General features: G+C 43.1%; 1 protein-coding gene across 2 annotated transcripts in view; it reads left to right on the forward strand.

Annotated features, from left to right (window-relative positions):
* The window catches only part of CMTR1 (cap methyltransferase 1), a 50,049-nt gene that overhangs the window by 16,747 nt on the left and 6,738 nt on the right, over positions 1–26,564 (forward strand). For both annotated transcript variants that reach the window (XM_029943606.1, XM_029943605.1), the window contains 14 exons: positions 208–300; positions 1,696–1,767; positions 2,893–2,987; positions 3,126–3,198; positions 7,822–8,020; positions 8,799–8,917; positions 11,156–11,252; positions 11,567–11,699; positions 12,401–12,580; positions 23,234–23,290; positions 24,062–24,119; positions 24,590–24,658; positions 25,313–25,444; positions 26,412–26,534. In XM_029943606.1, coding sequence (XP_029799466.1) covers positions 208–300; positions 1,696–1,767; positions 2,893–2,987; positions 3,126–3,198; positions 7,822–8,020; positions 8,799–8,917; positions 11,156–11,252; positions 11,567–11,699; positions 12,401–12,580; positions 23,234–23,290; positions 24,062–24,119; positions 24,590–24,658; positions 25,313–25,444; positions 26,412–26,534 — 1,500 coding nt within the window. The remainder of the gene's footprint in view (positions 1–207; positions 301–1,695; positions 1,768–2,892; positions 2,988–3,125; positions 3,199–7,821; positions 8,021–8,798; positions 8,918–11,155; positions 11,253–11,566; positions 11,700–12,400; positions 12,581–23,233; positions 23,291–24,061; positions 24,120–24,589; positions 24,659–25,312; positions 25,445–26,411; positions 26,535–26,564) is intronic.

Below are 26,564 nucleotides of genomic sequence, written 5' to 3' on the forward strand. Positions count from 1 at the left end.
AATTGTAGCTGGCTGTTAGAAGTTAAACTTTAGCCTCACGGCTCTCAGTTCTCATGTCTGGCCACTGCATTTGGTGTCAGCTTCTTGGAGGCACCCTTCCCAGTCTGTATGAGTCCCTTTTGATTATTTTGGGGGAACCCTTATGAGTTGGGGCATAGCCCTGAGGGGCTGTTTTACTTGACTTACTTGCCTCTTTTTTGTTTGTAGCCCAGTGCCTGTGAGCAGGTGTCATGGTTTCCAGAATGTACCACGGAAATTCCTGACACTCAGGAAATGAGCGATTGGATGGTTGTGGGAAAGGTAGGATTTCAGGAAAATATACCCTGAATTCTTGGCACTTATGACTTCTCTCCTTGAGTCCAGTATGTATACTGGACACGCACATTTAAGAAAAATGTGAATGTACCATTCTGGCAAGAGAAAAGCTGTGTCAAGATGGTGTGTCAAGGGCTTTACAGATATTCCCCTGGGAGACGTGACAGAGTTTTTTTCTCTTAGTCATTTAACTTGCAAGGCAGCACAAAATGCGTAACTTCTGTCTTCCTCATGGATGCTTTTTAGAGTAGCTGATTATGCATTAGTGTATATTCTGGTCACTGCTGGGCACTGTTCCAGGTAGATGAAAAGACACTGTCCCTGTCCTCAGAAAATAATGAGGGAGTTGTTACAGAGGGAATTTGTTTAATCTCCTTCTGGAGAATTGTAAGAATAAAGTAGATAGCCACCAAATCAGCATGGTCTGGAGAGCAGTTCTCAAAGTGTAGGGCCCCCTGGGGATCTCCAAGATCCTTTTAGGGGCTCTGCAGGTCAAAGTGATTTTCATAATGGTACTGGAAAGTTCCTTGTTTTTTCACTCATTCTCTCATAAGTGTCCAGTGGAGTCTTCCGGAGGCTGCACCACAACCAACTGAATGTAAATGCAGAGAGGAGAATCTAGCCATCTTATATTAAGCCAGATATTAAGAGATTTGTAAAAATTGAAAATAGTCCCACTTGTCTCATTAAAAGTTTTTTGGGAAAATATAGTTACATTTGTAAAAATGTTAACATAATGTATTGCTCTTTTACATTGAATATTTTAACATTTTCTCAGTTTTAAATTCTAATAATGTTGATATGTGTATATTCCCCACATAAACAAAAAGTCCTCAGAGATTTTGAAGTGTGTAAAACCCGGGAACACCCAAGTCTGAGCATCGTTAGTTTAGAGATAGCCTCACTCAGACGTGAGGTTGGATTTGACCCCCCTGTGAGGGTCTCTTGAACCCTTGTGTTCTCTGATGCTACCAGGTCCTACCTGGTGCCTAGTGTCCTACCATCATAGTTCAGGAGGCTTCCTGGTCGAAGGACAAGGTTCTGTCATTTAAGGCGTTCCCCATCCTTCTGCCTCCATGCTCTGGGGGCAGACAGCTTGAATGTTTCCTTCCTTTTTGCTTTTCTCAGCCTCAGCATTCATGAGTCTTTTATCCATATGGTGCTCTAGTCAAAGCACCCAGGGGGCTGCTTCATCTCATAACCATCTGGAGGACAGCCAGAGGGATTTCAGATTTTCTTTCCCACCCCTCAGGGATTGATGTTCCTTGGCAGAGACTCAAGCCCCTTCTTCTTCTACTCACTTGGAACCCTCGTTTCTTCATTCATTCCCCCAAATGCAGTCATACGTGGTCAATACGGATTGTTTTCTTCTTTCTGTAGAGAAAGATGGTCATTGAGGATGAGACAGAGTTTTGTGGGGAAGAGCTGCTTCACAGTGTGCTGCAGTGTAAGGTAAGATCTGTGGCTAGAACTGGGGTTGAAAGCCTGTGTGAGGGGATGTTCTGGGCTCTTGCAGTTCTTTTGAATTGGTTGGGGAGGGCTGAAGTCTAGCTGAAGTTTTTCCTGGAGATCAGATGTGTGGCCTGCTACATTTCTCCCCGGTAGCATCCTTTTCTCTGGCTCCTTGTAGTATTGCGCTGTCCCTGTGGTCAGTAGCCAGAAAACGATCCACTTAACCTCAGTGGATCAGTTCATCGCAATCCTCAGTGGGCCTGGCATAGTGAAAGGTTTGGAATCATTTTTTAGTGTCACATAGACCAGAATTCAAATCCTCGTTTTGCAGGTTTTTTTGTTGTGTGGCCCAAAGCCAGTTGCTTTAGCGCTCTTGAGTTTGAGTTTCCTCATCTATAAAATGGGGGGAAATACTTCTCAGGATTGTTATGAGAATTAAATGAAATAATCCATGTGAAGGTCCTGACACTCTGGGTGAATGTTAGTCTCTCCTTGATACTTTTGGCATGACTTAGTGTCAGAAAGTACATTGCCTGGGACAGAGTGAGCCAGGGAAACTCTGAGGAAGAAATGGGTTGGAGAAGAGGACCTCAAATCAGCCTCACGCAGGCAGAGGGTTGGGAATATCCTTAAGGTGACTGGAACTCAGGTGAAATGAGGATTTTTTTTTCCTCGGGAAAAATTGGAGAAGGGAGAAAGGGTCTCTGTTGTGCCTTAGATGCCATCAGATAACATGGTCTTGGCTGGTTTGCCTTATCTCTGGGTGAGCCTTAACATCAGAACTCTGGTTCCTTGGAAAGTTGCTGCTGGAGTGGAGAAACAGGTTTGCTCTGAGGATTTGTGATGCCAGCAGGTGGCTTTCTGCATAACCACAGGCGCCCTTTATTAGCCACTTACTATGCAGGGACATGCTTACATTTTATAGTTTCCACTTTACAGACAAAGATAGTTCAGGGTCAGAGCGATTGAGCAACTTCTCTGGGGTCACAGCTGGTCATTTTAGAGCTGAGATGCAGCAGTAGTGCACCTCATCAGAGGACTGAGTTGGGCTCCTCTAGCACTGAAGTCCCCTGTCCCATCCTGGAGAGTGATGCTCACCTCGAGGTTCTGATTCTCTCTGGGCAGAGTGTGTTTGATGTCCTGGATGGAGAGGAGATGCGGCGAGCTCGGACCCGGGCTAATCCCTACGAGATGATCCGTGGAGTCTTCTTCCTAAACAGGTTTGCAGACATTCCCCTCCACTCCCCTCCTTTCCCCTCCCCTCCCCTCCCCTGACGTGTACCGCTCCACCTTTCATCTGAGCCTCAGCTTTCCATACATCTGGTATACTGAGTTGCACTTTTCTGTCCTTGTTGCAGGGCGGCAATGAAGATGGCTAACATGGATTTTGTGTTTGATCGCATGTTTACAAATCCGCGGGACTCTTATGGGGTGAGAACAAGATTCTGTGTATGAATTTCTAGTGCTCAATGCGCTTAAGCTTCAGGGGCCCGGAAATGCCATTCGTGCAGTGCTAGGAGAGTATTTCTGCTATGTGGTAGAGAAAGATTTTGCTTGGAGCTCCTCAAATCAGGTTGCTTGGTGCGTCCTCTGGTCTCAGAGGTGCTCCACAAGGCAGTTGTCTCGAGGGCTTCAGGCCCAGAGTTCCAGCCCCCAACTCTGCAGATCCTCCTGCCCACCCTGCGTGCAGGAGGACAGAGCTTGCAGCAGAGGCAAAGGGACATCTCTGGGCAAAGTTGGCAGTTGTGATATCTATAGGCCTAGGGAGCAGGGAGGTAAGGCTATGAGGTAGAGTGTGGGCTCTCCTCCTGCATCCATTAAACATGTATTTATCCTACTATGTGCCAGGCATCAGGAGTATCATTTCAAATGAGATAGATGTGATCCCTTCCCTCTGTTAGGTTCTGCGTGTTCTGGTGGATTTCAGAACTGGTAAGGGTGCAGGGTTGAGATGCTTGTGAAGCCTTTCTATGCTCATTGGTGTGTGGAGGCCAGCTGCTGCCAGGGAGTTTTAGCCTGCTGCCTTCCTACCATGGGTGAGGTGGAGTGTTTAGGGTGAGTATGTAGTCCTTACAGTGAGCTTATTTCCCAAGTTCAAACTTGTGATGTCATCTGACTTGGGTGCTGTTTCTGGTATGAGAAAGGGGTGCTCTGGGAAATGTGATGTGAATGTTGAATGAAATGTGGGCATCTGGGTCCTTCCACACTGGTCTATTTAAAATCAGTATCATGTCTGAAAATCTGTGTTATTCAGTGAGGGGTTGCGGGGGCAGGAAGTACAGAACTTCCATCGCAAATATGTCACTCAAGTTCATCCCTTCTTTGGGCTTCAGCTATCTCATCTCTGGAATTAGCCCTACTAACCTGCCAGAGGGTTGGGGTAGGACCAAAGGCCCTTAAGGTTTGTTCCACTTCTAAGATCTATGATTTCAGATGTGGCCACTTCCCCTTTTTGCCTTTCTGAACCAGCTTTGCATGGGATTATAATTATTGGATTTTGGCCCTTCTCAAGAAGTAGTAGAGCAAAATGATTTTCTACTGTGCTACATCTCATTTATGTGAACACAGACATACCGTAATTATAGAGAAAGAATAAAGGAAATTTCATCCTGGCATTCCCTTCAGGGTTTCAAAGCATTTTTGCCCAGTCCTAGAAAGTTAGTTCTTTTTGACATTGAAGGGCCAGGAGCCAGCTGTTCCCAAACCTGTTTCCACTTCACACTCTGTCCTTCCACTAGGTTCCCAGATTATCCACTTGCTAAAGGAACTTATTTTCCAGGATCTTTAGTGTTTCAGCTCCACCTCCCTAACTGCTTCTCTCTGTGTTGGCAAAGCTGGCATGTAGATTCCTCCAGCCTGTAGTCATTTCTTTCTCCCAGGTCTCCCTCCCTGTTTGCCAGGACCAGCAGGCAGCAAAAAGGGCTCTTGGAATTAGCATCTTGAGAAAATTAGGTTGATATAATGTTGGTTTAATGTTCTGAATTCCAAATGATTTCCTTCAAACCCCTGCCTGGCAGAGGAGCTCTGTCAAGCTGATGGGAAGTCATAGCATCATTTTGGGCTTTGAATGTAAACGCCTCCAGCAGCTAGTATCTGGTTATTGTCTTTTGCTGTCAGGAAAATGAAGTAGGCACCAGGGTTGTACCATTCAGGTCAAGGGTGGAGATGTTAGTTACATAGGAAAAGGCAACTGGGTCTGTAATGCTTCAGGCAGCTTCTTGAACTGAATTGATTGTCACTGGCCATGGAGAATTGCCCTTTCTGAGATGTTTCTCTGCACTCTACTATAAAAAGTGATTTCTCTCCAGCCCCTAGGGTTTTCTTCTCTCTTTTCATCTCTGTTTTCCCGAGGACAGAGTGATAGCCAAGCCCAGCAGGCTTGATATGTTTTTCAGGCGAGCAGAGGCGCTCTAGAGCATTCCCCAGCGGAGACGGGAGTGGCTGAGGGTCCGGACACACACCCGGAATTACTAGAGTCTCAGTGGCTCTGGGATCACACAACTTTTAGAATAAGAGCATGGAGAGTTTGAAGCTTGGACAGGTGTGAGGAAGTTGAAGGTGGGAAACAGGGGACTATGAAGTTTTTCACTGGATGTCTGGGTTGTTGTAAAAGGAGAAAAGACACTCACTAGGGAAACAGAGATCGTAAATATGAATTGGAAAAGATAAGGGGAAGAAGGGAGTTTAAGATTCTTTAGGTATATGCTAGCGCATTACGTGCGGGCTCTGTGTGCCTGGGGGTATTGCTGAGGTACTAAACATTGTGTAGCCTACAGAGACAAAAATTGAATGTAGATCTTTAAGTTTCAGTACTATCTCAGAAGAAATTAGATAGCGCTTATAAAGTGCCTACTGAGTGTGGAGTCTTGCGCTGGGCATTGGAAAAGGAAAAAGGTGGGAAAAGACAAGAGTTTTGACTGCAAGGAAGTAGATCCAGTTGAATGTTGTGTCATCTTACATTGGAGTATTTACAGTTTATAAAGATCTTTGACATATGATACTTTAATCCTGCAACAGCCTTGAGAAATAACTTACATTAATCCCAGTTTCCAGTTGAAGGAATGTGAGCTTAGAGGCGTAAACCGTATGCTCGCCCTTAACTGCACAGCCAGTAAGTAGCAGAGGTGAGAACTCCAGCTGTCCTTTCTATGAAAAGACCTTCTGGCCATGACCCGTGAGGGCGACATGTCTTGAAATCACAGATGGAGATCATACTTATGCCCTCTTTTTGGAGGGGAGATTCTTTCATTGATTCACTTTCCTTCCTTTGCCTGGTCTTCCTTTGGTCTAGTGGCTCACCTAGAGAGCCTAGAGCCTGAGGCTAGGGCATAGCCAGTGGTGAGAAACATTGTTTTTCCTCTTTTCAGTGTGTGCAGGCCTTAAACTTGTGACTCTTGCCTCCTTACCACTGGGCTGCCTAGAAAATGCTACATAATATTCTCTGCAAATGCCATTAGGTCTTTTGTGTTTGTGTGCAAATGATTATAATCCAAAAGTATGAATAATTAATGGCTCAGGAACAAAGAACACTGAGGCAGATTGGTGGGGAAGAAGAGAAAGAAGTGATACATCTCAGCATGCCTGGGTGGGCTTGTCATAGGATGATGAAGTTTATTTTTAGCTAAAGCCAGTTTCTCCAGAGACTTCTTCACAGTTTTGGTAAAGCTGGATAGCTGTCATCAGAGGCTAGGTCCCTTTCATCCAGAAAGTGACTAGATGGTGAACATTAGCATTTTCTGTTTCTTTCTTATAACTGTTCCCCCTAAAGCTTTCTGATCTTTATCTAGCAGTTACAGAACTCTGGATAAGTACTCAGCCATGACAAATCTATGGAGAGGGAAGGCTGAGCTGCTCCTTCTAGCTGGATGTTCCTCAGGGTCCTCTAGTCACCTGCTCTAGAGCTCAACCTATTGTCACCAGTGTGCAGATGGCCTTGGAGGCAGTTCGGGACAAGTAGAATTCACCCTGTAGGGCCAGGTGTATAAAAGATAAACACAATATGGGCCAGTGCCGGGTTTAGCATAAATTGCAGATTAAGGATTAAAAGCTATTGGAGGGTTAAAAACTATAATCCAGTAAAAATTGAAATAATTGCTGTAATTTAGTTATTCCTGAGGTGGGCGGGTTCCCAGGGGCCTGCCTGGAAGCCCCATGCCAGTGTCTTCTCCCCACTCTGCCGCGTCCGCCTCCAGCTGCGCACTGCCCCGTACTCTGGGCTAGCAGAGGGGCAGAGGCAGGGGACGGGAGTGCATCGGAGGAGGAGACTCAGTGCACTGTGATATCTTGGATTGGATCCTGGAACAAAACAAAGACTAGTGAAATATGATATCAAATTGAATTTAGTTAATAGAAGTGTACCAGTGTTGGTTTCTTAGTTTCGTCCAATCTTGTAAGATGGTAACAAAATTGGAATCTGGATGAAAAGAATGAGAACTCTGTCTTTGCAAACTTTTTTGTAAATCTGAAATTATTCCAAAATAAAAAGTTAATTGAAAAAAAATAGGGAGAGCCAAGAAGGAAAGGGAGCAGGGAAGCGAAGGCCATGGTTTGGAAAGGATGGCCCTGTGACTGGGAGGGAGACATGTTAGAGCCTCTCAGACTTTGGATAGGAAGACCTGAGTCCAGCAGTCAGGATGACTGGATTCTGATTTAGCTTTGTTGTACACAGGCTGTGAACAGGATGCTTTGTGTCTTGGTGTCTTTTTTTCCTTGTCTGTAAGTGGGGCATATAGCATCTAGACTCTTACAAGGCAGGTTATGGTAAGGGAAGGACTCTGAAATATAAATGAATCCTCCGATTCCCATTAAGATGTTTGTATTAGGAGCCTGAGCCAGGCCATGTGGTTGAAAGGCATTAGCAGTGTTTTGAGGCACGGATGGGCAACTCCAGGGGCTGATGATCACAGAGGATACAGGTCCTGGGTGTCGTGGCCCTGGTGGGAGCTCTGCACTCCACTTGCCGAAAGGCTCATTTTACCCCCTTCATTCTTCTTCCTGTTGTCCACTGAGCCAGACGTTTTCCCTCCCTCCCCTGTCCACCACTTGCCTTTGCAGAAACCACTGGTAAAGGACCGGGAAGCTGAGCTTCTGTACTTTGCTGACGTCTGCGCAGGCCCGGGCGGTTTCTCCGAGTATGTGCTGTGGCGGAAGAAGTGGCACGCGAAGGGCTTTGGAATGACTCTGAAGGGCCCAAATGACTTCAAGCTGGAGGACTTCTACTCGGCCTCCAGTGAACTCTTCGAACCCTACTATGGTAGGAACATGGAGGAGGGCGATGGGGGCTTTGAGAGAGTCCTCTGTAGGGACTTCAGGTCAGAAACAGTTATCCACTTGGCATGTTTTCTTTCCTAGGTCTCTCCACCTGGGTTTCCAGTCCTTGTCCTGAAGATCTCAGTTCCCTCTAGACCTTCTATCTTTACTCCAGGCCTATAGGATACAGGTTAAACACTCCACTAGGCAAACTCTCACCAAAATCGTATTACTTCCTCTTTTCTTCTCTTGTGGTGACAGGAGATAATGAAACTGCCTGATCTCCAGCTGAGAAATGGCAGGGTTATTAACAAATAGAAACTCCATGCCCGTCTCCAGTGTGTGCACAGGGTGTGCAACTCACTGAGTAACAGACAGCCTAGCAACCCCACAGAAGTCCCTCCACTCTTCCTGATTGTTGTGATTTGGCAGCAAATCCCAAGTTCTTAACAGTTCTTATTTAAAAATTAATGTTGGTTCCTAAATATAGGTCCTTTAGACACAATTTCAGTCCTGAAGAGGAAGGCCCTTTACTTCAGTCGATGACTCTTGGCTGGACAACTCTTTGAATTCTGCTTTATTACAACAGGCCCTGTATTTGCCTCTTAGTCCATCACTGCAAGGCAGCCTTGCAGGCTGGGTCCTGCGGTGAGTTGCTTCTCACAGGGCCTTTGCTCCTGGTCCTCGAGGAAAACCTGTGTTCACAGTCCCAGAGAGCTTGTGTCCCAGCTCCTGGGATGCAAAGGGCAGATGAGCTAAATGTGAATCTTGTGTCCTGCCAGGTGAGGGTGGAATTGATGGAGATGGAGATATTACCCGCCCAGAGAACATCACTGCTTTTCGGAATTTTGTCCTGGATAACACAGATCGCAAGGGTGTCCACTTTCTGATGGCTGATGGGGTAGGTGATCTGTTCTCCACAGAGTGATGCTTTAGGGATTAATCTTGTTAAAAGCTTGAGAGTTACTTTTGTTTTGTTTTATTTGGTCCTTTTAGCTGCCCCAGAAGGTGGTGGTTCACAATTTAGATAGTAGGGATGTATGATGTATGTTTTTATTCTTTCTGCATATATTTTCAATGATAACTTTGTCAGTGCTGTGATTTTGTGGACACTTTTGCTTGGAGCAAATGGACCTTCTGAGCTCACTTCTTCAAAGGGTCTTGTTTGGCTGTGAGAAATGGTAGGGAAGAACCATGACGATGGTGGACCGTGCAAAACTGTTTGGAAAGAACATTTCCATCATTTGTCACCTGGATGTGGTTCCTTACATGCCCACTCCTAAGCGTCTGGTTGGGCTGAAGATGACCACATAACCAAAGGCAGTGGCTAAGAGAAATTCACCGGAGGCCCTGTCAGTGATTGGACAGTATTCAGTATTATTCTTCAGGCAGCTGCTTGAGGCACAGAGGGGAGCTCACTATAGCTTTCTCACCTAGAAATCTGATGCTGCAGGTAGCCTTTTCTGGAGGCAGCCACCACTTCCTCTAAGAGGAAGGACAGAGAGTGTGGCAGTTGCTCCAGAGTCACATGCTAGAATTGAGATGGCCTCTCAAACAGTAACCATGTGGAAAGATGAAGGAGTGTGCAGGATGTGAGCGTAGGCTCTGCAGAGGCCCTGGCCTGCCACAGCCCTGTGTGTGGCAGGGAACAGCAGACAGGAGGGCTTTGGGGAAGAGGAGGGGCTGCTCCAGCTGCACAGATGTGGGGGCCTGGTCGTGTTTGCGAGGCTGTTGTTACATTGTGGCAGCCAGAGCACAAACTCAAGGGTTGTCTTTCTGTTTAGGCAGTGGAGCCTGATGACCTGGGATTTTTACTTATTTATTTTTTTTAATTGTCCCTACAAACAGGCATGCATTTGGAGAAACATCTATAAATCTGGAGCACATTGTTAAACAATTTTTGATTCTGAGTCATTTAGCTATTACCTTTGTAGAACTGAGTCATGGAGACCTGGCCTGGCAGGTGCCAGCGTAACAGTCATCAGCCTCCTTTACCTTTTAAAAAAGTTATTGTTAAAACACACACACACACACACACACACACACACACACACACACACACACACACGCTATCTCAGCCATTAAAAAAGCTTTCTAAAATTTATTTTTAATTTTTTTATTTGAGAGAAAGTGTGAACAGGGCAGAGGGGTAGAGGGAGAGAAAGAAAGAATCCCAAGCAGGCTCCATGTTCAGCATGGAACATGACATGAGGCTTGATCCCACAACCCTGGGATCATGATCTGAGCCAAAATCAAGTCAGACTCTCAACCGACTGAGCCACCCAGGCGCCCCCCCACCCCCATCTCAACCATTTTTAAATGTACAGTTCAGTAGTGTTGGGTATGTTCACATTTTTGTGAAACAGATTTCCATGCTTTTTTCCTTTTTTGCAGAATTGAAACTCTGTAACTATTAAACAACTCTCCTCTCCTTCTTTCTTCAACCCCTGGCCTCTTTTACTTCTGTGTGAGCCTGGTTCCTGCTCCCTGCTGGGATCTCACAGGGAGGGAGACCACTCCAGGAATAGCAAGGCACATTCTTTGAACAAACACCCTGGCCAGAGATCCTGTCAGCTTGAGGGAGAGGCTCCAAGGTCTTTGAGACCGGAAGGGGGTTTTGGTTAGCAGAGAAAGAGAGATTACTGTGACTGTCAGTTGTGTTAACTTTTCTCCTGTCACCATCCTGGGGCCTGTACAGTGGCCAAGCCCCGGCAGAGTATTCACAGCACTCCTGGGGTCTTGGACTGACCAGGGTGTTCTGTTTCCTATTCTGTTGTTGGCCTATGACTAGGCAGTATTTTGCCTCTGTCCTGCCTTACTCTTCCCCTGGATTCCCACATGGGTTTTAAAATATTCTGGACCATCTCCTTAGAATAGTAGACTTTGTTGTATCCCCTGGGAGAGATGGAGCAGAAGAGTGGCACTGTGCTAGGAGTCAGGCCTGAGTCCTGGTACTGGCTCCATCCGCGAGGAGCCATATGACTGTGCAAAGTAATTTAAACGCTGAGTTATATTTCTTATCAGTCAGATGGTGGAAATCAATGGAAACACTTGAGGAAATCTTAGTGGAGTTGTAGTAGGGATGAATGAAGTTCTCACGCTTCTCTTCCTACTCCTGATTCTCATACTCTGATTTCAGGGTTTTTCAGTGGAGGGACAGGAGAACCTGCAAGAGATCCTCAGCAAGCAGCTGCTGCTCTGTCAGTTCCTCATGGCGCTGTCTGTTGTCCGAACAGGTGACGCTTCCTCAGTTGTCTCCCCAGCCTGGGGCCCACTAGAGGCCCAGTTGGACATGAGCACGTATGGGGTTTCGGAGTAAAAAAAACCTGTCTAAATCAGGTGACAGTTGGCTAAGTGAGGAATTTAGGGAAGTAAGTGCACTAGAATCTCCCAGAGTCCCCTCTAAAGCTGAGGCTGCCCCTTAAATTGCCACTTTTAATGGACCCAAGTGCTGGGTCCCTGGCTTTGTCACATTTATTTGCTGAGACTACCTTACCATCTCCTGGGTTAGAGCCCACTGATGGCTGTTGGTGTCTTTGCTCTAATCTAGGAGGCCACTTCATCTGTAAAACCTTTGACCTGTTCACACCATTCAGCGTGGGGCTCATCTACCTGCTGTACTGCTGCTTTGAACGAGTATGTCTCTTTAAGCCGATTACCAGCCGTCCTGCCAACTCCGAGAGGTGAGGCCTTCCTCTCCATTTGAATCAGACTAGTTGACTAAATGTTAGAAAAGAAAAATGGAGCTCTCTAGCATAACTACTCAAGCAACATTAAAACCCTGATTTTAAGGACGTGATTAGAGCCGAGAAGAGTCAGGATTTGGATCTTACTGGTTCTGTGGTGTGTCAGTTCAACCTCTGCCTCCTACTCCACAAGCCTTCTTCCTCACACTTAGGTGAGGAGTCCTTGGCTCTGTCCTGGAAAGAGAAAGTGAAGGAGGGGCACCTGGAAGGACATGGGCTGGGCCAGGGCAAGGGGGCCACCAACCAGAGGCACTGTTGGCATCCCAGTTGGGACACAGTGCTTATGCATGTGAAAGAAAATATTGCCAGTTGCCACATTGCTAGGAGACTTGTTAAAAACACAGATTTCTGAGCCCTGTTCTTGGAGAGTCTGAATGATTAGGTCCATAATTTAACAGACTCCCTAGTGCTGGTGATGCAGCCAACGGCACAGGGTAGTTGGGAACCACTGCCACAGAGAGTAGAAATATAGCCCAACATAAAAAGGAAGGAATTGAACTTTTGCAGCACAGAATTGGTGCTGTTCTTTGTTCATAGACTTAAGACTCTTTAGCTTTATGACTCAGCAAGGAGTTTGGGGAGAAGGAATGTTGGGAAGAAGCCCTTGCTCAGTAGTGTGACAGGGTATCTTCTGCCAGGTATGTGGTCTGCAAAGGCCTGAAGGTGGGCATAGACGATGTGCGAGAGTACCTCTTCTCAGTCAATATTAAGCTCAACCAGCTGCGGAACACCGATTCTGATGTCAACTTTGTGGTCCCCTTGGAGGTAATCAAAGGAGACCATGAATTTACTGACTACATGATACGGTCCAATGAGAGGTAAGCAAACCTAGTGTTTTTTTGCTGATACCACTGTACAAGGAAGACGAGAGAATGAAGGACTGAATGGCTCTTAGTATCACTTTGTCGATCCAAAAAATTGGTGACTAGGATTGGGCTGCTTGTTCCAAGGCTCTCTGGGACTTGGGGGATTTTGGGGACCCTGTCCTACTCCCATGCCCTGTCCCAAGGTCAGCCAGCGGGAACCTGGTTGGCGTAGCCCTACCCATGGAGCCCGAGTTAGATAGTGAAACCTGATAGAGAGCAGCCTTGCCCTGGTCCCTGAGGCAGGAGTAACTCTCTTTAATTGCTTCCCTTTGTGAAAAGCCATCATGGTTGTTGCCTTGTGAAACTCCCTATTTGGAAACAGGAGATGGCTAGGAACATGCAATATGCTTTGGCAATTTCTGGTAATAAAGCTTTTTTGCCAGTTGATGAATTCCCTAGATGGGTGACCTGAATGCTGGGGTTTTTGTTGTTGTTTTTTTAAACCTTTTTTTTTCCTGCCCCCTTCTTGTTACTGGTAATAATTTAAGTTGTGATAGTTGGCTCAGTTTTCTAAGGGAAAACTTGGAGAAAATTTTTAGAGGTAAGTTGGAGAGTTGTATAGTAGCAGTGAACCACTAGAAGTGCTTTCTCACAGGGCCAAACAGGTGTTGGTGTTGTCATTTCTAAGGGTATGATCCTGTCTCCCATAGAAGCTTGAAGGTGTAGGTGGCCCTGGAGAATCACAGGAGGGCAAGTCTTTACCCCCTTCTCCATCATCTTGCACAGTACTGCCACACAAGCGCTCTCGTCTTGATGGTAATGCTAGGCCCCATGGCGGCGCAGATCCTAGGCTTCAGCGTGTTATACATGGGGAAACAGACTCAGGAACTGGTCTAGCATCCGCAGCGCCAGGGCTTGGTGACAGTTCTGTTCGATGACCCGCGCTGCCATCTGCTGTGAATGTGTGTGGTGCATGGCAGAACCGGACGCTTCGGTGTTCCTAGTCGTGCAATGTTTATGCAGTCCTATAATGAGTCAGTTCGCTCTTTTTTCTTTTTAAAGATTGATGCATAATTCCGTAGTTGAAATGCAGATATGATGTGTAATTTTGACAAATGCATATATTCATATAGCCTACATTCCTATTAAGATTTTAAAAAAATTACTGTAACCTCAGGACATTTCTTTGTGCCCCTAGCCAGTCAGTCTTGAAGTAACCACTCTTCTGATTTTTATCTTGGACCTGATTTTGCTTGTTCTAGAACTTTGTATAAATGGAATCACACATACACACTTCTATGTCTGGTTTTTTGTTTTGTTTTGTTTTTACTTACCCTAATGCTTTTGAGATTCTTTCATGTGGTGTTAGTTCCTTTTTATTGCTGAGTGTATTCCATCGGATGGGCATGCCAGATTTATTCTTCTGTTATTGGACACTTTATTTCCAGTTTGGGGCTGTTACGAATAAAGCTGCTGAAGCATTCTTGTACCAGGATTTTGGTGGACAGATGTTTTCATCTTTCTCAAATACCCAAGAGTGGAAATTGTAGGTCATAGCTTAGATGTGTACTTAACTTTTTCATAATGCCGTAGAGTGTTCTAAAATGCTTGTATGAGTTTATCCTCCCCCTAGTAGAGTGTGAGAATTCTGATTGTTCTGCATCTTTGCTAACTTTTGGTATTGTTAGTCTTTTCCATTTTAGCTGTTCTGGTGGGGGCTAGTGTTATACCATTTTGGTTCTATTTATATATATATATATATATATACATTTTTTTAAAATTAAACATTGTATTAGTTTCAGGTATATAACATAGTGATTCAGTATTTATATACATATATGAAATGGTCACTATGACAAATCTAGTTACCATCTGTTACCATATAAAGTTGTTACAATATTGTTAACTATATTCCCTATGCTGTATATTACATTCCGGTGTCTCATTTATTTTAACTGGAGTATTGTACCATTTAATCTCCACCTATTACTCTTTACTCTTTCCCTTTACTCTTTCCCTTCTGGCTATCACCAGTTGGCTGTTTGTAGTCTGTTTCTGTTTTATTTGTTCATTCATTTTGTGTTTTAGATTCTACATATAAACGAAGTCATATGGTTTTTGCTTTTTCTTTCTGACTTATTTTGACTTATTTCTCATAGCAAAATATCCTCTAGGTCCATCCATATTGTTAAAAATTGCAAGATTTCATTTTTTACAGCCAAGTAATATTCCTTTGTGTATATGTGTGTGTATATATATGTATTTTTTTTCTTCTTTCCTTTGTGTATATGTGTGTGTATATATATGTATTTTTTTTCTTCTTTGTCCACTCATCTGTTGATGAACATTCAGGTTGCTTCCGTATTTTGGCTATTGTAAATAATGGTGTGATGAATCTCGGGGGACATATGTCTTTTCAAATTAGTGTTTTTGTTTTCTTTGGATAAATACCTAGAAGCAGAATTGCTGGACTGTGGTAGTTCTATATTTTTAATTTTCTGAGAAAATGCTGTGCTGTGCTTCATAGTGGCTGTAACAGTTTACATTCCTACCATCACCGCACAGGGTTCCCTTTTCTCCACATCCTCTCTAGCACTTGGTATTTGTCTTTTTGATAATAGTCATTCTGTGAGGTGATACCTCATTGTGGTTTAGATTTGCATGACTAATGATGTTGAACCTCTTTTCGTGTGTTTATTGGTTGTTTGTATATTTCTTATATGATGTCGTTTCATCTTCAAGTCTTTAGACCATTTAAAAAGTTGATTTGTCTTGGGGCACCTGGGTGGCTCAGTCATTTGAGCCCCACCTTGGGCTCTATGCTGACAGCTTGGAGCCTGGACCCTGCTTCTGATTCTGTCTCCCTCTCTCTGCCCCTCCCCTGCTCATACCCTGTCTCTCTGTGTCTCTCAAAAATGAATAAATGTTTAAAAAAATGTATAATTCAGTGGCATTAAATATATTCACATTGTTGTGCAACCATCATAACTGTATATTTCCAGAACGTTTTAATCATCCAAAACAGAAACTCGCTACCCATTAAACAATAATTCCCCATTTCTCCTACCCTGAAGCTCTATGAATTTGCCTGTTTTAGGTACATCATGTAAGTGAATCATAAAATATTTGTTCTTTTGTGTCTGGCTTATTCACTTAGCATAATGTTGTTTTGTTTTTAAAGTTCTTTTTATTTATTTTGAGAGAGAGCGCACATGCAGGGGAGGGACAGAGAGAGGGAGAGAGAGAATCCCAAGCAGGCTCTGCACTGTCAGTGTAGAGCCCAATATGAGGCTCAAACTCATGAACCGTGAGATCTTGACCTGAGCTGAAATCAAGAGTTGGAGGCTTAACCAACTGAGCCACCCAGGCACCCTGCTTAGCATAATGTTTTAAGGTTTATCATGTTATAGCATGTGTCAGTTTCACTCCTTTTAAGGCTAAATAATGTTCCATATGTACATACCACATTTTGTTTACTCATTCATCTGTTGGACATCTGGATTGTCCTGACATCTTAGCGACTGTGAATAATATAGCCCTGAATATTGGTGTGCAAGTAACTGTTTGAGCCCCTGCTTTCAGTTCTTTTGTTTATACACCTGGAAGTGGAATGGATCCTGTGGTAATTCTGCTTAAAATGGTGCCGCTCCTGAGGAACTGCCATGTTATTTTTTACAACACTGGCTCCATTTTACATTCCCACCAGTCATGCTCAAGGGTTCCAATTTCTCCATTCTCATCAACACCTGTTGTTGTGTGTCTGTCTGTCTGTCTTCCTTTGGATAATAACCATCCTAATGGGTGTGAGATGGTATCTCATTGTAGTTTTGACTTGCATTTCTCTAATGACTAATGATGTTGAGTCTATTTTCATATTGGGCCGTTTGTGTACCTTCTTTGGAGAAAAGTCTATTCTAGTCCTTTGCCTGTTTTTAAATTGGTTTTTCATTGTTGAATGGTAGGAGTTCTTTATATATTCTGGATATTAATCCCTATTCAGATAGATGATTTGAAAATATTTTCTCTCATTATGTGTTTTTTTTCCCTACATTATGTCCTTCAGTGCACAGTTTTTAATTTGAGGTAGTTTAATTTTTTTTTAATTTTATTGCTTATGCTTTTGGTGTAATATTCAGGAAATCATTGCTGAATCTAGCATCATTAAACTTTTCATTATGTTTTTTTTTCTCTAAGAGTATTATAGTTTTAGCTTTTATGTTTAGGTCTTTGATCCATTTTGAGTTAATTTTTGTAGATGTTATAAGGTAAGGGTCCAACTTACTACTTTTGCATGTAGATACCCAGTTTTCCGAGCACCATTTGTTGAAAAGACTGTTCTTTCCTCAAGAAATGGTCTTGGTACCCTTGTTGAAAATCATTTGATCATATATGCAGAGTTTTATTTCTGGGCTCTCTGTTCTGTGCCTTTGGTTCTATATGTCTGTCTTTATACCAGTACCACAGTTTTGATTATGCTAGCTTTGTAGTAAGTTTTGAAACTAGGAATGTGAGTCCTTCAGTTTATTTTTCTTTTTCAAGATTGTTCTGGCTATGGGGTCATTGAGAGTCCATATGAATTTTAGGATGGGGTTTTCAATTTTTGCAAAAATGGCAGTTGGGATTTTGAAAGGGATTACATTGAGTCTGTAGATTGCTTTGGATAATATTGTCTTGTTAACAACATTGAGCCTTCCAGTCCATGATCGCAGGATGTCTTTCCATTTTTGTCAGCAGTGTCTTGTAGCTTTTAGTGTACAAGTCTTATACTTCTTTAGTTTATTTCTGAGTATTCTTTCTGGTGCTATTATAAATAGAGTTAGTTTCTTAATCCTTTTCAGATTGTTCATTATTATTGTATAGAAATGACTGGTTTTTGTGTGTTTATTTTGTATCCTGCAAGTTGGCCAAATTTGATTATTAGTTATGATGGTTTTTGGTGGAATCTTTAGGGTTTTTTGCATCAAAGATTATGTTATCTGTGAACTGAGATAATTTTACTTTTTGTTTTTCAGTTTGGATATCTAGAACTTTTAGATTTTGATGATGAAATCTAGCTTATCAAGTTTTTTCTTTTTGTTAGTGATTTTTTTCTAAACACTCTTGACCTAAAGTCATGAAAATATTTTTTTCTTTTCATGTAGACCTTTCTTTCATTTAGGTCTATAGTCCACCTGAAATTAACTTTTGCATGTGGTATAATGGTGGGGGTTGAAGCTCTTTTCTTTTCTTCCCCTTAGAGATACCCAGTTCTAACACCATTTGTAAAAAATACTTTCTTTTTTCTATTTAATTGCTTTAGCACTCTCGTTGAAATTTATCTAGAGCATGCTGTTCTGTTCATCTGTTTGTCTTCTGGCATATTGTCTTGATGACTGTACCCTGAAACAAGTCATCTTCAGGTCAGGTAGTAAATGTTCTCTAGCACCGATCTCTTTTCAAGACTTGTGGAGCTAGTCTAGGTGTTTTGTTTTGTTTGCAGTTCTATGTAAATTTTAGAATCATGTTGTCAATTCCTATAAGATTTGATGGAGATTCCATTGAATTTATTAATCAATTTGTCAAGAAGTGACATCTTAACAATACTACATCTTCCTATTCATAAATTTAAAAATATCCATTTGTTTAGTTTCTTTAATGTCTCTCAGCAGTGTTTTAGTTTTCAGTATAGAGGTTTTACACCTCTTTTGTTTGATTTACCCTTAAGAATTTTATGGATATTTGGATGGTCTTATAAATGATATTTTTATTAATTTATATATATATATTTTTAAGTTTATTTTGAGAGAGAGACTGGGGGAGGGTCAGGGGGAGAAAGAATTCCAAGCAGGCTCCACACTCAGCCCCGAGCCCAACACAGGGCTTGATCTCACAATCATGAGTTCATGGCTTAAGTCGAAATCAAGAGTTGGATGCTTAACCGACTGAGCCACCCACATGCCCTGTAAGCTGTATTGTAAAAATGTTGTGTTTCAGTTGTTCATTGTTAGTATGTGGAAATACAGTTGACTTTTGTATATTGACTGTGTATCCTGTGAGGATGCTTAATTTACTTATTGGTTCTATGAATTTGACTATTTTAGATAACTTATATAATTGGAATCATGTAGTATTTGCCTGTGACTGGCTTATTTCACTTAGCATGATATCCTCAAGGTTCATTCATGTTGTCTCATATTGCTTAATTTTTTTTTTAAGTCTAAATAATATTCCATTGTATGTAAAGGAGTGCCTGGCTGGCTCAGTGGGTAGAGTGTGTGACTCTTGATCTCGGGATTGTGAGTTCGAGTGCTGCATGTAGTGTGCAGTTTACTTAAATTTAAAAAGATACTCTGTTGTATATATATTACCACGTTTTCTTTATCTGTTCATCTGTCAATGGACATTTAGGTTGTTTCTAGATCTTGGTTATTGTGAATAGTGCTGCAGTGAACATGGGGGTGCTAATGTCTCTTCAGGATCCTGATTTCAGTTCTTTTGGATAAATACCCAGAAGTGTAATTGCTGGATCATATGGTAGTTCTGTTTTTGTCTTGCCTTATTGCACTAATTCCTTCAATTTGATGTCGAATTGAAGTGATAAAGGAGAAAGCCTTGCCTTACCCTTGATTTTAAGTGTAAAGTGTTCAATTATTCATTAAGTATGATGTTGGCAGTAGGTTTTTGAAGAGGTCCTTTATCAGATTGACAGTTTTCTTCCTATTTTGAGGTTGTTTAGAGTTTTTATCTTGAATGGATGTTTAGTTCTGTCAAATACTTTTTGTATCTAGAAATTATTGTGTTATTATTAGAAATTTTTTTAATGTTTATTTTTGAGAGAGAGCGAGCGAGCAAGTGGGGGAGGGGCAGAGAGAGAGGGAGACACAGAATCCGAAGCAGGCTCCAGGCTCTGAGCTGTCAGCACTGAACCTGACACAGAGCTCGAACCCACAACCCACAAGATCATAATCTGAACCAACGTCGGATGTTTAACTGACTGAGCCACCCAGGCAGGCATCCCTGTGGTATTCTTGATTCCATTAATACAGTGAATTACGTTGAGTGATTTTCAAATGGTACACCAATCTTGCATTTTAAAATATGGTTTGGTTATGAATATCACTCATGTTATTCTGTATTTGATTTACTAATATTTTGAGTCTGTGTTCATGAGGGTTATTAGTCTCTAAATCTGTATTCCGTTATTCTTAATGAATTGACCTTTTGTCTTTATGAAATATCCTTCTTTGGCTCTAGTAATACTCTTCGTCTTGAAGTCTACCTCGTCTGGTATTAATATAGCCACGTCAACTTTCTTTTGCTTTGTATTGGTTTATCTTTTATCTTTAATTCATTTATTTATTTTTGAGACAGAGGGTACAAGTGAGTGAGAGGGAGGGAGAGAGAGAAGAGAGAGAATCCTATGCAGGCTCTGCACTGTTAGCATGGAGCCCGAAGCAGGGCTCAAGCTCACCCCATGCGGGGCTCATGAACCATGGATCAAGACCTAAGCCGAAGTCAGATGCCTAACTGACTGAGCCATAGGCACCCCTGCTTGGTTTATCTTTTTATATCCTTTTATTTTCAACCTGTCTTTGTCTTTATAAATAGCATATGCTTGGGTCTTACCTTCTTATGCATTATGACAGTCTCTGCCTTATAATTAGAGTGTTTAGACCAGTTAGTTACGTGGAATGTAATTATTGATAGGTTTGGGTTTAAATCCTCTGTCTTGGGGCACCTGGGTGGCTCAGTTGGTTGAGCGTCTGTGTTCAGTGCAGGTCAAGATCTCACAGCTCATGGGTTTGAGCCCTGCTTCGGGCCGTGTGCTGACAGCTCAGAGCCTGGAGCCTGCTTCGGATTCTGTGTCTCCCTCTCTCTCTGCTCCTTCCTCACTCTCACTCTGTTTCTCTCAAAAATAAACATTAAAAAAAAGTTTTTTTTAATCTTATCTTCGTTGTTTGATACCTGTTTATTCTGATTTCTTTTTGTTTCTCAGTTCCTTCCTGTTTGGCAGGGGGTGGGTTGATATTTTTTATTACTCCTTTATATCTCCTTAGGTTTTTTCTTTTTTATGTCCTATGTCTTTTGTGTTTTTGCTGTTTTAGAGATTACAGTATTCATCTTTAGTTTATCATCGTTTACCTTCAAAAAGTATCCTGCTTCATAAACAATGTAAGAACGTTACCATAGTAAATATGCATTTACAGTTCTGTCTTTGTGTTCTTGTTTTATATAAACCCTACTCTAGCTTGTTACTATTTTTATTTTAAACCATAAAGTCTATATCTCTTTTAAAGAGATTTAAAGTACATCTGCCTATAGAGGCATACCTCAGAGATATTGCAGGTTTGTTTCTAGATCACTGTAATGTAAATATTGCAGTATGGCAAGTCAAGTTAATTTTTGTTTCTCCGTGCAAATAAAGTTGTGTTTATACTGTAGTAAGTGTGCAGTAACATTATGTACAAAAAACCGTGTACAGAATCTTAATTTAAAAATGCTTTATTGCTAAAAAAATGCTAACCATTGTTTGGGCTATTAGTGAGTTATAATCTTTTTGCTGGTGCAGGGCTTTGCCTCCGTGCTGATGGCTGCTGACTGATCAGGATGGTGATTACTGGGTTGGGGTGGTTGTGGCAGTTTCTTAAAATAAGACAACAGTGACATTTGCCACATGGATTGACTCTTCCTGTCATGAATGGGTTCTCTGTAGCCTGTGATATTGATGACATCTTACCGACAGAACTTCTTTCAAAATTGGAGTCCATCCTCTCAAACCCTGCCACTGCTTTAGCAACTAAGTTTACATAATACTGTAAATCCTTTTTTGTCATTTCAACAGTCCACACAGCATCTTCACCACGAGTAGATTCCATCTTAAGAAACTTAATTTCTTTGCTCATCCATAAGCACCTCCTCACATGCTAAAGTTTTGTAGCAATTCAGGCACATCTTTAGGCTCCAGAGTTCACTGATCACATATCACCATAACAAATATAACAATAATGAAAAAGTTTGAAATATGAGAATTACCAAAATATGACACAGAGACATGCAATGAGCAAATGCTGTTGGGAAAATGGCACCAATAGACTTGCTCAACACAGAGTTGCTACGCACCTGCAATTTGTAAACAAAACAATGCATTATCTGTGAGGTGCAGTCATGTGAAGTGCAGTAAAACGAGGCATGCCTGTATATATATGTACATTTAAATATTTTTAAAAGGTCCTTGATATCTACTGACCTATTTACACATTTTGGTATTCTTCATTTCTAGTCCTTGCAGAACTAGGTTTCTGTTTGGAATCATTTCCCTTTGGCCTAAAGAATTTCTTTTAGCCTGTTTTTATTGTGCAAGTATGCTGGAGTAATTTGTTTTTTGAAAATGTATTTATTTCCCTCTTGTCTTTGAAGGATATTTTTATTGAGTGTAAAATTCAGGGTTGGCCATATTTCTTTTTCAGCACTTTAAAGATAATGTTCCACTGTTTTCTGCCTGCCTTGTTTCTGATGAGAGAAGTCAGTTATTTACTCTTACTGTTTTTGCACATGTGTCTTTTTTCCTCTGAGTGCTTTTAAGATTTTCCCTTTATCTTTATTTTCAGCATGTTGACCATAATGTGTTTATATGTGGTTTTACTTGTATTGATTCTGCTTGGGGTTCTCTGACCTTGGATCTGTGGATTGATTTCATTTACCAGTTTGGGAAAATTCTTGGCTATTATCTTGTCTGTATTTTTTGTCCTATTCTTTTTTCTCTTCTGAGACTCTGTTTATGTTTAACTGTTTACTATTGTCCTATAGAGTTCTAATACTGGTGTGTGTGGGGTTTTTTTTCCCCTCACTTCATTCCCTCTTTATGTTTGGTTTGAGTTTCTGTTGATATCTTTTCCCCAAGTTCACTGATTCATTCCTCTGCTGTTTTCAGTCTGCTAATAAGCCCATCAAAATCATTCTTCATCTCTAATATCATAGTTTTCATTTCTAGAATCTTTGCTTTTAGAAATATGGTTTCTATACCTCTGCTGAAATTCTTTACCTTTGCATGTGTGATGTACATCTTTTCTACTAGATCCTTTAACATGTTTTTCAGTTATTTTAAGGGCCATGTCTGATAACATGAACATTTGGACCATTTCTGGTTCTTGGGCTATTGGATTGTTTCCCCTCTTGTTAGCTGGTCACATTTTCTTGCTTTATCACATGTCACATACTCTTTAATTTAACGCCAGACACTGTGTAAAAGGATGGTGGGGATTAAAGGAGCAAGGGCAGCTGTTAGTGTAGGTGGGTTGAGTCAGTTCAGTCTGCAGCTGAACTGGGTCTGGGCTTTGTCGTTGCTTTATTTAGAATTAATTCACTACTGCTTCCAAATTTTTAAGGCTGGGATCAGAACCTTCCTTTTAGCAGGACTTGGGAGCTGGGTGTCTGGCGGGTTTGACTCAGTTCTGCTTTATTGTAAGCCTTTAGCAGGCCCCGTGTTAACTATACCTTGGGATGTGGTGAGCGGGGTTCTGTTTCAGTTCTCTAGCCCCTTTCCCCCAAATGTAGGTGGCCACTGCTCTGGCTAAACTAATCTTTTTTGATATCTTTTTGCCTGTGTTTTTTGGTAATCCTTTTGAAATTAAATCTTGTGGTGGTTTTTTTTCTTTTTTTTTTTTCTTTTTTTCCCCCTCTCTCTAGCCACTGTAGTCTGCAGATCAAAGCTCTGGCCAAAATTCATGCCTTTGTTGAAGACACGTGAGTGTTGCCCACTCCCCAGAATTCACTTATTTCAAGAAAAGATCTTTTCATTTTGCTCCTCCCTCTGAGCTCTGTATTTCATTTCAACACATTTAAATACCTCTATTTTTTTTTTTCTCTTCTATTCTGCTGTGGTCTCTGAGGCATGCCAGAGAAGTAGATGGCATGAACCTTGCCCTCAAAGACTTTATGTTTGCGTTTAGGCAGATAAGACTAACCCAGGAAAAGGATACAGGAGGAGTGTAGAGGGTGCATCAGAGGGTGTGGGGTGGCATAGTATGAGTAGAATGCATAATGTTCAGGGGACACAGTAAAGTGTGATCAAGAGAGGGGAGACAGGACTGGTTTAAGAAAACCGTTCCTCTGGTGGGGGTTCAGCATAAGCTGATTCAGCTTTCTGGGACATAGTGACAACCGTTGGGATGGCCTTAATGTGCATCAGCAGAGGAAAAGCCAGAACATGCTGATGGGTTCTTTGGAGGAGGGTGTGTGGGGAACTCTGGCATCCAGGGTGATCAGGAGGGTATTCCTCCTTCCTTTTGTGGTGGGAAGGGGAGGTCATCCCATTTTGTCTACATCTGATCTCCCTTCTTTAAGGGGCAGAGCCACAGGAGTGCTGTAAGCATCCTGGGCTCATGGCAGCATGGCCGTGGGCACACACATTTATTCATGTGGGCTTCCTCTCCCTGGGGTTCTGAGGGCTGCAAGGGAGGCATGCTCCTTGTACCTCTTGGAGGCTTTAATTGCTTGTTGTTTTTATCTTCCCAGGACCCTGAGTGAGCCTCGGCAGGCAGAGATCCGGAAAGAGTGCCTTCAACTTTGGGGGGTGAGCACCTCCCCAGCCCACTGTACTCCAGAGTAGGGAAGCTGTAGAAGGAATGGATTGACCAACCCTGTCTGCTTAGGGTTTCCCCTTACCTGTAAACGTCTGCCTACCCTCACAGTGTTCCAGAGGTAGACGTCTCCGCATTGTCAGGAGTTACCTTTCTGGCCCTTTCATTGCCATTGTGGTCCTGCAGTTGGGTCAAAAAGGACAAGGGTGGCAGGTGACCAGGCCTCATTTTGTTGCCAGGGCTCTGGACAGCAACACTGCTCACAGAGAGTCCCAGACAGAGACAAGTGGCCCTTGTGGTGTGCAACCATAGTGCTTGATTACCTCCTGCTTTGTAGCCCCCCCCTTGTTGGGGGCCATTGCCTCTTTTCTCTCTGGACCTATCCCCTCGCCTGCATATGCATCCGCACAGCCTTCGTTGAAAGTGCATTTGAAAATCAAAGCTCTCTGCTGTCTCCTTTCAGATCCCAGACCAGGCTCGAGTTGCTCCTTCTTCCTCAGACCCCAAATCTAAGTTCTTTGAGCTAATCCAGGTGAGTTTGGTATCTGGTGAAAATAAGAAGTTAGAGAGGCCTAACTTTAGATGTGGAAGGTATCAGACCCATGCCACCCCCCCCCCCCCCCCCCCAGATGCCTGGCCTCCAGAGGGCTTGTGCAGGCACCTCCTGGGCTAAAGGGGCTGGGCTTCATTTAGATCTGGCCCAGGTCATCTGGTTACTGTGCTGGTTTTGTGGGGTCAAGGACTGGAGAACGAGGTTCCAGATGACCTCAAAAGAGTAGCATGCATACATTTTTCTGAACGGAGTGGAGCGGTCACTTAACTGCTCAGACCAACTACTGATGAGTCCTTGCCTTTGGTATTATTGAAGTGGTGGCTTTTATATTCTGGTGACATTTCCTTATAGCTCTGGTAAATTGATTTGTACTCAGGGACTTGGTGTTCTTTCCCTTCCCAGCCTCTCCTAATAGGTCCTAAAGGAACACTCCAAGCAGATGGAATTAGATCCCAGTTAGTGTGCGGTTAGGGAGCGCAAGGGGTGCCGGGGGTGGGGGGGAATGTGTCAGAGAGCAAGTGCTTCCTGTCCCTCGCCTCTCCCACCCTGCCTCCATCCCCCATACAGGCACCCATACTGAGTGCCTGTCCCTTCCCCCAACCCAGCCGTATTTTCTCTGACCCGGGGCTGCAGGGCACGGAGATTGACATCTTCAGCTATAAGCCCACACTGCTCACCTCCAAAACCCTGGAGAAGATCCGCCCAGTGCTTGACTACCGCTGCATGGTGTCCGGCAGTGAGCAGAAGTTCCTCATCGGCCTGGGGGTAAGTCTGCTGCTGGCTTCCTATCTCCTGTTGGGGTGGTGGACCCTTGCTCTATGTCTGTGGGAGTCTGGACAGCTGCCTGCCATACTTGGTGCATGTTTTCTTGGTACTAGGGAGCTGGGGCTTTGACCCCAGGGAAGGTATTTCTTAAAGTTTCACTTTCATTCTTCCTCTGAGTTAGCCAAGTGTCATTCATCCATTCAGTTTTTCGTTTATTCCCATCTGCGTTTTCATCTCTGTGCATTGCTAAAGGGACACTACTTCTTTCCTCGTGATATTAAGCTTCTTAGGCTAGCAGGATTGTCAGCAGGCTAATGTGGCTTGAATCCATGCAGCTGTTTCTTTGTAATGCCACCCCCATCAGGCTCTGCGCTGAAAGCATGGAGCCTGCTTAGGATTTGCTCTCTCTGCCTCTCTCTTTCTCAAAACAAGCAAATAAAGTTTAAAAAAGTCAGGCGCTCAACCAACTGAGCCATCCAGGCCCAGGTGCGCCACAAGCTTGACCTTTCTTGAGGGCCACTAATCATGGACTTAGGCCTTTTCAAAAAAAAATTTTTTTTAATGTTTATTTTTGAAAGAGCATGAGCAGGGGAGGGTCAGAGAGGGAGACACAGAATCTGAAGCAGGCTCCAGGCTCTGAGCTGTCAGCACAGAGCCTGACACGGGACTCGAACCCTTGAACCGAGAGATCATGACTGAGCCAAAGTTGGACGCTTAACCAACTGAGCCACCCAGATGACTCTGGACTTAAGGCTTTTGAATGGTGCCCTGGGTCTGTTCCCTACCATCAGGACTGAGCCAGATCCCTGTCGCTGAAGTATAACACTAATCTCTCCTAGACATTTTCTTCTGACATTTCTCAGCCCCATCAGCTTATAACTGCCAACTGAAAGCTCTTTTGAGAACTGATTCTCTCAACCCTCAGTCTCCATGCCTGCCTCATGGGGCCCTTTCTCTTTGTCCATAGAAGTCCCAGATCTACACGTGGGATGGCCGCCAGTCAGACCGCTGGGTCAAGCTGGACCTGAAGACAGAGCTACCCCGGGATACTTTGCTGTCTGTGGAGATTGTCCATGAGCTGAAAGGGGAGGTCAGAGGTGGTTCTGCTCACGTGTTCTGG

Source organism: Suricata suricatta, chromosome 7 (genome assembly GCF_006229205.1).
Source record: "Suricata suricatta isolate VVHF042 chromosome 7, meerkat_22Aug2017_6uvM2_HiC, whole genome shotgun sequence".
NCBI classification, from domain to species: domain Eukaryota; kingdom Metazoa; phylum Chordata; class Mammalia; order Carnivora; family Herpestidae; genus Suricata; species Suricata suricatta.